This window comes from Corvus brachyrhynchos, unplaced genomic scaffold, assembly GCF_000691975.1.
Source record: "Corvus brachyrhynchos isolate BGI_N302 unplaced genomic scaffold, ASM69197v1 scaffold365, whole genome shotgun sequence".
Classification (NCBI taxonomy): domain Eukaryota; kingdom Metazoa; phylum Chordata; class Aves; order Passeriformes; family Corvidae; genus Corvus; species Corvus brachyrhynchos.
Window position 1 is genome coordinate 636,773 of NW_008239544.1, and position 10,996 is coordinate 647,768.

At 63.1% G+C, this 10,996-nt stretch overlaps 1 protein-coding gene across 1 annotated transcript in view; it reads left to right on the forward strand.

Annotated features, from left to right (window-relative positions):
- Positions 1–10,946, forward strand: part of ZFPM1 (zinc finger protein, FOG family member 1) — a 34,309-nt gene extending 23,363 nt beyond the window's left edge. Inside the window, exons 4-10 of the mRNA XM_017741327.1 lie at positions 6,159–6,292; positions 8,738–8,840; positions 9,522–9,745; positions 9,790–10,000; positions 10,315–10,410; positions 10,513–10,613; positions 10,941–10,946. Coding sequence (XP_017596816.1) covers positions 6,159–6,292; positions 8,738–8,840; positions 9,522–9,745; positions 9,790–10,000; positions 10,315–10,410; positions 10,513–10,613; positions 10,941–10,946 — 875 coding nt within the window. The remainder of the gene's footprint in view (positions 1–6,158; positions 6,293–8,737; positions 8,841–9,521; positions 9,746–9,789; positions 10,001–10,314; positions 10,411–10,512; positions 10,614–10,940) is intronic.
- Positions 10,947–10,996: the final 50 nt, after the last annotated feature.

The following is a 10,996-nucleotide window of genomic DNA, read 5'->3' on the forward strand; positions in this document are numbered from 1 at the left end:
GTTTGTCTGGAAACCTCAAGGTTTATTATCGGGGCGAGCAGGGCACAATGGGGGGGACGGCTCGTCCGGGGGGGTGGGGGACATGGCCCCCGCCACGTCTGCCCCATCCCTCCCCCTCCACCCTGGTATGTGTGGGTGGGAAAAATTATTCCAGCTATTCCGTTTTATCGCTGGGAGTGGAGCAGCAGAGAGCGGTGCTCGTGGGAGAATGCTGGGGGATGGGCGCAGTGGGGATTCAGGGAATTGGCACCCCACCGTCCCAAATCAGGGGGTGCTCAGCACCCTGACATCCTCCCCCTGCCCAGCTTGTGTCCAGCAAATCCTCCTGCCAAAGGCAGCGGGATGGGGACGATCCCAGCAGTGCTGGAGGCACCTGTCCTGGATTTGGGACATGGAAGAGCACCTGTCCCTGCTGGGGTCACTGCAGGGTGGAGGGGACAGTTTGGGGACACTGATACAGAGAAGGGATGCTCCGACTGGTTTGGGGACGTTGCTGAGTGGAAGGGTGATCAGAGCAGTTTGGGGACATGGCTGGGATGGAGGGATGCTCAGGATCCTTTTGGGAACATTGGCAGTGTGGAGGGATGCTGGGGATGTTTGGGAACACTGGCAGTGTGGAGGGATGCTCAGGATCCTTTTGGGAACACTAACAGGGTGCAGGGATGCTCAGGATCCTTTTGGGAACACTGGCAGTGTGGAGGGATGCTCAGGCATCTCTGTTCCCATCTCCCTTCCATTTTCCCTTGGGAAGCAGAGCAATGTCTCACACTCTTGTGGTGAGAGCCCTGAGGGTGATGCTGCCAGCCTGGTGATGATTGACAGCTGTCAATCACTCCTCTTGCTGCTCTGCCCTGGCTGGATCTGAGGACCAATGGGGATTTGGGGCTTGGACCCTCCTTCTCCACCTGGGTACCCCCTTCCTGGGGGCTCTCCCATCCCCCTGCAGGCACTTGGGGCTGTGGCACGGACCCCCCTGTGGTCCCCTCCCCTTTTCCGGACGGGATATCTTCCCTCTGCATCGGCTCCGGGGCCCCTGCGTTCCCCTTCCTCCCCCTCTCCGGCTTCCTGCCCCCGCCAGTGCCCTCTTCCCACTGCCTGGGCAGAGCTGGGGGGTCCCAGCAGCCCTGGGAGAGGGGACAGAGCAGGGACAGGGTGTCCCTGGCACAGGGGTCCCGCCACCCTGGCAGCCCTGGGGAAGCCAGGAAGTTTTCCTCCTTCCCATCCTTCCTGAGTGCTTTCTGGTGTTTTTCCCAGTGTTTATTCCTGTCCCCAGCCCTGTGGTCACAGGTCCCGTGTGTTTCCTGGTTCTCCCTTGTGAGGAGGACCCTTGGGAACAGGGGCTGCCTTGGGAGGGGGCATCGGAACCCCTTGGGATGGGCTTCACAAGTGGGGACAGAGCAGGGACAGAGCAGGGACAGGGCATCCCTGGCAGAGAGGCCCTGGCAGCCCCAGGGAAGCCTGGAAGTTTTCCTCCTTCCCATCCTCCCTGAGCCTTTTCTGATCTTATTCCCAGTGTTAAATCCACATCCCTGCAGGCACAGGTGCCAGTTATTTCCTGGGGTGGGGAACCCCTTGTCATGAGGGATGACACCCCTGGGGATGGGGACCCCTTGGGATAGGGACCCTCTGGAGACAGGGACCCCCTCCCAGCACCATCCCAGCGAGGCACAGCAGCACCCCAAACACAAATGTCCCGGGAATGCTTATCAGCCCATCCTGCTGGGGCAGGGCACCCCAGCTTCCGTGGGGCGATCCCGGGTGACACGTGGCACAGCCGGTGCCGCCAGCACCTGCCAGCTGTGCTCCACAGCTGGCGAGTGGGGAGCGCGCCCTTTTGGGGTGCAGCCCCCCCCCGCTGTGTGTCCAGCCCCCCTGTCCAGCCCCCCCGGGGCCGGGTGGTGCCCGCTCCGGGCGTGGGGCAGGGCCCGGCTGCTCCATTATCCGGGGGCAGGGTTCAGCCTGATAAGGAGTCGCTTTTGGACTCGGGCAGCAAACAATCAATAAGTGGCAAGCGATGGGCAGGAGAGATAAAGGCGGAAATCCCCCCTCGGGTCCCGCCCCGCCAGGGCGTCCCCAGCACCCCAAACCGGGGGCAGAGCCCGGCTCTGCCACAGCCATCCCCTCTCCATCCACAGAGCAAGCCCAGGCTGAGCCCAAGCAGGCGCAGCCCAGCAAGGTTCGATTTAAACCCTCCTCGCTCCTTTGTCGTCCCCAAGGCTGCCCTGATTACTCGAGCACCCGGGACGGCAAAGCCGGGATAATCTCCTTAGCCCCTTTGGAGAGATTTCCCTTTGTGAGCGAGGTGAAGAGTGGAGATGCTGCGTGTTCACAGCTTAAGACTCTTCCCAATCGGCTCCCTCCATCTTATCGGAGCGGTGCCATCACATCATTGCAGTAGTTGAGTTGTCAGGATTTATTCCTTCCGCTGCGCTCTCACCGCGTCTAAAAACAGCAGCTGAGGCCGGGACGGGGCCGCCGGGGGGAACTGGGGGGAACCAGGGGGAACCGGGGCTTCTCCAGCTCGGATTTCCCCGGGCAGGAGTGGCAGAGCCATGGGAGGTTGGGTACCCACTGACGGATCCATCCATCCCACTGCCAGGCCAGCTCCTGCAGCCGCCCACGTTTGCTCCTGGATGTTCTGGAGGTGCAGCCACATCCAGGCACCCACATTTGCTTTCCCTGCAGGAGGGAAGGGCAGAGGGGCCCCAGACAAACCCACCCATCCCAGCCCATCCCATTCCAAGCTGCTCCCACATCTCTTTGCCTCAACTGCATCCAAATGAACTGTTCGGTCCCTTGGCAGGGATCTGGGATCAGAGGTCCATCTGTCCATCCATCCATCCGTCCATCCATCCATCCATCCCTCCATCCATCCATCTGTCCCTCCCCATCTCCCAGTCTCTCCATCACCAGGGCCGGGGCCGGATCTGGCGCGTGGCCCCCCAGGCTGGCACAGGGCACTGAATTTAATCGGAACAAGGCGGCTGATCCCGGGATGTGATCCCGTGACACGCCGATTGCAGTATTTATCCTGATAGTATCCAGGCAGCTGCAAACACTGCAGGGACCTCTGTGCCCGGATGCCCACTGAGGGGCAGAGCCGTTGGTTTGGATGTGGTTCAAATCCTCTGGATGCAGCTGAGGCAAAGGGATGCAGGAACAGCTTGGAACGGGATGGGCTGGCACGGTCTGGGGGCCCCCTGCCCTTCCCTCCTGCTCGCCTCCCACAAGGAAAGCCAATGGAGGTGCCTGGATGCAGCAGGGCCGTTCATTTCCCTGGCTGTGGGAATGCTGTGGTCACCGTGTCCGTGGGCTCGGGCCGTTCATCTCCGTCACACCCCGTGCCGCAGGAAGACGCAGCCCCATGGCATCCCCACAGGCTTCCTCCCTCCGCTGTGCCCACCCTGGACCCTCGGGATGGGTGGGAATGCAGGTGCTGGCCATCGATCGCCCGGTGGCCATGGGGTGGTGACAGGATTAATCTTTGCTCCTGGCACAGCTCAGCCGGTTCCTTTGGAATCTCTCGATGGGGAGATAAACCAGGAGCAGCCCCGTGGTCCCGGGGTCTGTGTCACACCAGGCAGGTGCACCTGGGCGCTCCAGGGGCTTTTCCCCCTTCCTTCCTTCCTTCCTCCCTTCCTCCCTTCCTTCCTTCCTGCTGCTTTTCTCTGCGCCCCAAAGAGAACAGGCCAGTCCCTGCCCAGCTTGGTTAATGAGCTGGGAGATAAGCCCTGCTCCCATGATAACGAGGGACCGATGGCCAGGTGAGATACCTGGGGGGTGTTCACCTGCCAGGGCATCCCACAGGGAGCTGCAGCCCATGGACTTTGCTCCAGGACACCCCAGGGGCTGGCAGCAGCTCTTCCCAAGCCTGCAGGCAGTGGGATGTGCCTGGATCTCACAGTGGGATCGCTCCCTGCCGCCTGGCGGTCCCCGCGTGGGGACACAGCTTGCCGGCCTTGGGCTTTGTCCCCAGCGTGGAACACACAGCATCTCCCAGCCCTCCCCATCATTTTCCCTCTTCCCACTCAGCTGTGCCACGTGTTTAGCTGGAAAAATCATCTTTTCCCTCCGTTTTTCCCTTGCTGTGTTAACGTGGGCGCAGCGCCGGGGCTGCGGCAGCATCCCTGACTGGCACAGGGACCCCCATCCCGCTGGAGGAGCTCTCAGCGCCGCTGAGTCGGGGCTCAGCCCCCTTGGTGGGGTTCCAGCGCCCCGTTTTTGGGTGGGTGGAGGCCACGGCCGCGGGGCGCTGGCGGGAACGGGCCCGGCTCCGGCAGCACTATTTTTGTCCCCCTGTCTGGAACGGTTTTCTCTTTATCAGCGCCTGCGTGTTTTCTCTGCTGGGGATTGATACACACAAGATGAAGTGCTCTGACATGGGAAGTGTCAGGCGAACGCTCTTATCTCGGAGACATGGTCTCCTGACCCAAACGCCGCTGATTACCAGTGAGACGGGCAAGGGGGGGCACCCAGGGGGGGCACCCGGAGAGGGGGACAAGGCCGTTGGGCTCCGGTCCCCAAAAGCAGCCGGGATATTCGGGGTGGCAAAGCCAGAGTGGAGCCAGCGCTGCTGGGGCTCTCCTGGGGGTTTAGGGGTGGAGGGGAAGGTGGGCAGCTCAGGGATGCTGAGGCTGGAGGGGGTCCAGCACCCTGGCACCACTTTGGGAATCTGATGGGAGGGCACTGGAAATGTGGGAGAATGGGAGGGTCCGACTGCCCTGCTCAGCCCCGAGGCCGCTCTGGTGGTCACTCTGCTCCCCGCCTGCCCCCAGGTCCTTCACAGGAAGGCCCAGCTGGACAAGGAGCTGCTGCTGCTCTTCTTCAGGGTCAGTGTGTGCCAGGGAATAAATCCCAGCAGCTCCTCCAAGGCCTCATCCCTCCTCCTCCTCTTCCCTGGGCTGAGGTGGAGCTGATGAGGAAATGGGCAGGGGGATGCAGGGCAGGAGGATGCCAGGAATGTGGGGGATGTAGGGTGGGAGGATGCCAAGGATGCAGGGCAGGCACGGCCCGTGCCACGCTCCCTCCCAAAACCCCTTTGCAGGGATGAAATCCCAGCTAGAAACAGAGCCAGGATCTCCATGGCCAGGTGGCTTTGGGAGCATTCCCAGGCTGTGGGAATGGGAAGGCAGGGCAGGGGAGCTGTGGCAGAGCCCGTCACCAGCAGTGCAAGGGGCTGTGGCACAGGGATGGAGGGTGGCACGTGCCCGAGCACAGGGACCAGCCTGGTGACCCCAAACACCTCGGGGACCCTGGACACCTTCCCGGACCTCCCAGTGGGCAGCAGGTTTTGCCGAGGTGGCACGGGCTGCTGCCCTGGGATGTGCTCCGGGCAGTCCCCAGTGGCCCGGGGTGGCCGGAGGGGACCCGCGGGTGGCAGTGGCACCTGGGCGATCGCAGGTGACACCACCCAGCGCTCCCAGTCGCTCACCTCAGCTCACCCCAGCGCCGGGAGGATCCAGATGTCAGCCCTGCTAATAAACACATCAGATTTCAATCTCCGCAGCCATGGGATCGCTTTATCCTCCCCGCGCTCCCGGCTCCAAAGGCAATTTTGCCTTCAGCCAGAGCAGCCTCCTCCCTGCCCACGGCCCCCGGACCGGCTGCATCCCCTCGGCGCTTCAGGGGACTCCTTGTCCTGGAGCAGGGCGGGGGGTGATCCCGCGGGGCTCGGAGCATTCCCGGCCGCAGACAGGCTGCCTTTGGCTCGCTGTCCCCGGGGAGCAGCTCGTTTTTGGGGGGCGGCAGCCGGCGAGGGGCAGGCAGCGCATCCATCTGGGTATTGGTTACCTGCCATCTTATCTGCGCTCCCAAAGACAAAGGCACAGTTAAAACATTTTCGAGCAGCCTTCATAGCGTATTAACATGTTATCTAACCCATTAAACCAGAGCCTTATCAGATAATCAAAGCCATTAAGCCCTGAAGCTGCTTCGACTTTGGGTGCGGGGATGGGAAACGCTCCTTCCGCTCCGCCGTGCCGGGCCCGGACCCCCCGGGCCGTGCCGGGACCCCCCGGGAAGGGGATGGATCCCCCCACAGGACACCCACCAGCAGCTCCCGGCTCCAGCTGGGTGCCCACATCCCCTGGGGTTTGGGGTGCTGCAGGCCAGGGGGGTTTGGGGTGCATCCCGCTGATGCTGTGCCTGTCTGTCTGCAGATGAGCTGGATCTGGAGGTGCAGGAGGGGCAGAGGCGGCTGCGGACCCGCAGGAGCCTCCCCGAGGGCTTCTCCTGGGGCCCCTTCCAGGGCAGCATCCACAGCGAGCCGGCATCGCCGGGGCACGGCGACACGGTAAGGGCACCCCGAGGGCACGGTGGAGGGGGAAACAAATCCTCTTTGGGCAGGATTTTCCCTGCTTGAGCTCCTCACCCCCTGGGAATCTCCTGGTTTGGGTGCCCAGGAGGTTTCCCTGCCACTCGAGAGCATTCCCACAGGCAGGGGACAGGATGTTGCCACCCCGTCTGTCCCCTCTGCACGGGCGGCTTGGTGGCACCTGTCGCCTCACACGGGAGATGGGATCTGGCTTTCCTGCCTCAGAGTTGCTCCCTGGGGACTCTGGTCGTGCCTGGGGAGGACCAGCAGCCGTGGGGAAGGGGCAGGAGAGGAGCACTGAGGGGACACCAGGGGCTGGTGGCTGTTGGTGGCCGTTGGTGCCCATGAGTGTGACTGTGGGCGTTTTTGGGCTCTGGATCCTCCATCCCAGCCACATCCTTCCCTCCACATCCCCCCCGAGCCGCACACAGGCACCTCCAGCCCAGGATCCTCAAGGCCTGGCTCCATCCCCACCTCTTCCTCCTCCTCCTCCTCCTCCTCTCTCCTTTGCTCTTTTTTTTTTTCTTCCTTTTCTTTTTTTTCTTTTTTTTAAGCTCAGGCCCGTTTATCTTTGCTGAATTAAATCCTTGATTAACCCTTATCTGCCCAGTTTGGCTCCCTATCTCCCGGTTGGCGCCGTGTGTCCAGACACCCGGTACAGGATGATTGATTTCCCGAAGATATGCGCGGCTTTTTTCTGATACTTCATTTATTGTCTAAATATTTTTGCTCCCATTTCAGCAGCTCCCTTATCGAGCCCGGCTGATGATTCCCAGCCCTGCTCTCCTCTGCCACTCTCCTCCCTCCCTATCTCTGCTCAGGGAAGGGAGGAAGGAATCGCAGCCCCATCCCTGATAGGGGCTGTCGCCCTCAGGTCCCTCCGTCTTTGTTGCTGGCGGCGGTGGGGGGATGTGCAGGGGGTCTCCCCCAAATCCTGCCCGGCTCTGCTCTTCATCTCCATGTGGGAGATGATCCCAGCCTGGGGTTTTAGTGGGAGCTGGGAGCACTGGGTGGCTTTGATATTCTGTGGCTGGAGCACCGTGTGTGCCCATCGCCTGCTGGTGGAGAAGGAGAAAGAAGAGGAGGAGGGAAAAGATGAGGAGGAGGAGGATGTCTGCCCGCCCCCAGCTGATCCCCAAAAGATCCTTGCTCAGGAAGGTGTGGAAACCCTCAGGCAGACAGCTCGGGGTGCCAAGGGAACGTGAAGCCCCTCTGGGACTGACCCCCAGGTCCCTCGGTGCCCCGTGTCCCCCCCAGGCCGGGCTGCGGCGAGGGCAGGGGCCGTGCCGATGCGCCATCCCGGCGGATGCGGAGCAGATAGGGTTTCCGATGGTTATCAGCCGGTGCGGAGCGGAGACAGCGACCTCTTTGTTCCAGGGAGAACAAGGAAGGGCTTCACGCCGGGGCTGGGGCCGTCACGGGGAGCCGGCGTGGGCACCCTGGGGTGCTGGCAGCACCTTGGGGTGCCGCGGGGTCCTGGGCAGCGCAGGGACCTCCCTCCATCGGGGGTACCCACCAGTCTCCCCATGCCTGGAGCGAAATTCCAAAGGGACCCTCCTGTCCTCGAGGGTGCCTCGCCCACGTGGCACCAGCGGTGCCCATCCCTGTGCCCCATGCTGGGGGTCCCAAAGCCCCCAGCCCCATTTCGGGTGTCTGCAGGGGCGGGTGGGTTCCCCCACACTGTGAGAGGTGCACACCCCTGTGCCAGTGTGTCACACCCCTGTGCCAGTGTGTCACAGCCCTGTGCCAGTGTCACACCTGTGTGCCAGTGTGTCACACCCCTGTGCCAGTGTCACACCCCTGTGCCAGTGCCTCACACGTGTGTTGGGGGCTTTATCACGCTGCCAGCACTCGGCTCCTGGCAGTGATAAGGCCCCAACCGGCTGCGACTGTCAGGCTGAGTTGGAGGGGTTGGCACGCCTGTGCCAGTGTGTCACAGCCCTGTGCCAGTGTCACACCTGTGTGCCAGTGTGTCACACCCCTGTGCCAGTGTCACACCCCTGTGCCAGTGCCTCACACGTGTGTTGGGGGCTTTATCACGCTGCCAGCACTCGGCTCCTGGCAGTGATAAGGCCCCAACCGGCTGCGACTGTCAGGCTGAGTTGGAGGGGTTGGAAATATTGGGATGGATAATTAGATTTCATATCGTTACTGCAGCAGCCATCGGAGGATCAGGGAGATTAATTTCCCCCCCCTTGTGCTCATTAATATTCATTAGAATGCGGGGAGCTGGGCATGGGCTGAGCAGGGAGGGCTGTGACCCCCCTGGCAGCCCCTCAGTGTGACCCCAGAGGGTTTTGGGGAGCGCTGTGACCCCCCTGGCAGCCCCTCAGTGTGACCCCAGCAGGTTTTGGGGAGCACTGTGACCCCCCTGGCAGCCCCTCGGTGTGACCCCGGTGCTGACCCCCTGTCCCTGCCCCGCAGAGCCCCCCCGTGACGCTGGTGCTGGGGGACGAGAGCTGCTGGCTGTCCCGCCTGCCCCTCGTGCCCGGAGAGCCCGATGCCAACGCCATCATCTACAGGAAGGGTTGGTACTGGGGGCAGTGGGGGTGGGAGGGGAGGGGGCCCCCTCTGTGTCCCCCTGTCCCAGTGTCTGCTCCCCCTGTCCCACCGCTGGCTGTCCCTGGGCACGTCCCTGTCCCAGCGTCCCTGGGGAGGGGAGGGTCCCAGCAGGGATGGGAGCAAGGATGGGCAGAGGGATGGGCACAGGGAAGGGCATAGGGATGGGCACAGGGAAGGGCACAGGGATGGACGCAGGGATGGACGCAGGGATGGGCACAGGGATGGTTGTAAAGATGGGCACAAGGATTGGCACAGGGATGAGTGCAGAGATGAGTGTAAAGATGGATGGATGGATGCAGGGATGGGCACAGGAATGGGTGTAAGGATGGACGTGGAAACGGGCACAGGGATGGGTGCAGGGATGATGCAGAGATGAGCGTAGCGGTGGATACAGGGATGGATGTAGGGATTGATGCAGGGATGGACACAGGGATACGTGCAGAGACAGGCACGAGCCGGAGCGGCGGGTCCGGGCAGGCTCCACGGGGCTCAGCACGGGCAGACACCGCCATCTCCAGGCCACGGCCGGGAGGAAGCAGCGGCCGCTGCCGGGACCGCGGGGACAAGGCGGGACAGAGGGGACAGGCCAGGCAGGAGGCAGGACGGGATGCAGCGATCCCCGCTCACCGCTGTCCCCCCATCCCAGACGAAGCCCTGTGGTGCCGGACAACGCGAGCGCTGCGGGAGGACGAGCCCCTGAGCGCCTTCGTGATGGCAGAGCCACCAGCTGTCCCCAACCACGGGGTGAAAGCGGAGCCCGGCGAGTCCCCGTACCCGGCGGCGCTGCACTCGGACATCCAGCTGCTGCCCCCGCAGGCCGGCATGCCAGGGCTCCCCAGCCTGTCACACAAGCGATGTCCCTGTCCCGATGTCCCTGTCCCTTGCTCTCCACAGAGGACGTGTTCCCGTGCAAGGACTGCGGGATCTGGTACCGGAGCGAGCGCAACCTCCAGGCCCACCTGATGTACTACTGTGCCAGCCGGCAGAGCGCCGGCGCCGGCTCCCCCGCCCTGGATGAGAAGCCCAAGGAGACATATCCCAACGAGAGGGTCTGCCCCTTCCCACAGTGCAAGAAGAGCTGTCCCAGTGCCAGCTCCCTGGAGATCCACATGCGGAGCCACAGCGGTATGGCACAGCACAGCACAGCACCCCTCCTCTGGAGGGACAGGGAGGCTGGGGGGTGGCAGCATGGTGACCATTTAGAGGAGGTTCACCCCAGCTGAGCTACTGGAGGGGTAGGGAGGATATGGGGCTGGAGCACAGTGACCAGTGGGATGAAGTTCTCCCCAGTTGGGCCACTGGTTTGGCACAGCTCACTGGTAGGTCTTCATCTCAGACCCGCAGAGACAGAGGGATCTGGCCCTATGGGGTGGCCCTGTGGGTGTCCCCACAGTCCCTGTCCCCCTCCCCTCAGCACTGAGTGTCCATCTGTCCGGCAGGAGAGCGGCCATTCGTCTGCCTGATCTGCCTGTCCGCCTTCACCACCAAAGCCAACTGCGAGCGGCACCTGAAGGTGCACACGGACACCCTGAACGGTGAGTGTCCCATGGGGACAGCCCCGTCCCCTCCGGCACAGCCCAGGGATGGGCACTGTCCTTCCCACCCTGCCCGCTCAGCCCCGTGCCCTGTCCCCTCAGGTGTCTGCCACAGCTGTGGCTTCATCTCCACCACGAGGGACATCCTGTACAGCCACCTGGTCACCAACCACATGATCTGCCAGCCGGGCTCCAAGGGCGAGGTGTTCTCACCAGGATCAGCCCTTCCTGCTGCCAAACCCCTCGCTCCTGGTGAGTCCTGGGGCTGTGGCCATGGGGGACACGGGATGGCATTGTCACCAAGGGCTTGTCCCCAGCTGGGCCTGGTGGTGGGAAGGGAGGTGGGGACAGGACAGTGTCCCCGTGCCAGGACATTGAGAATGGGGAACAGAGCAGGATCCCTGTGCCAGAGGCGTTGGGAACAGGGGGCACAGCAAGCATCCCTCTGCCAGGATGTGTGGAACAAGGAACGGGGCGAGCATTCCTGTGCCGGGGCTGTCGGTGACACTGTCGCCTCTGTCCCCCTGCAGGGCTGAGCCAGCCGAACAACGCGTCCCTGCGGAAGTGCAGCCTGAGCGCGTTCCTG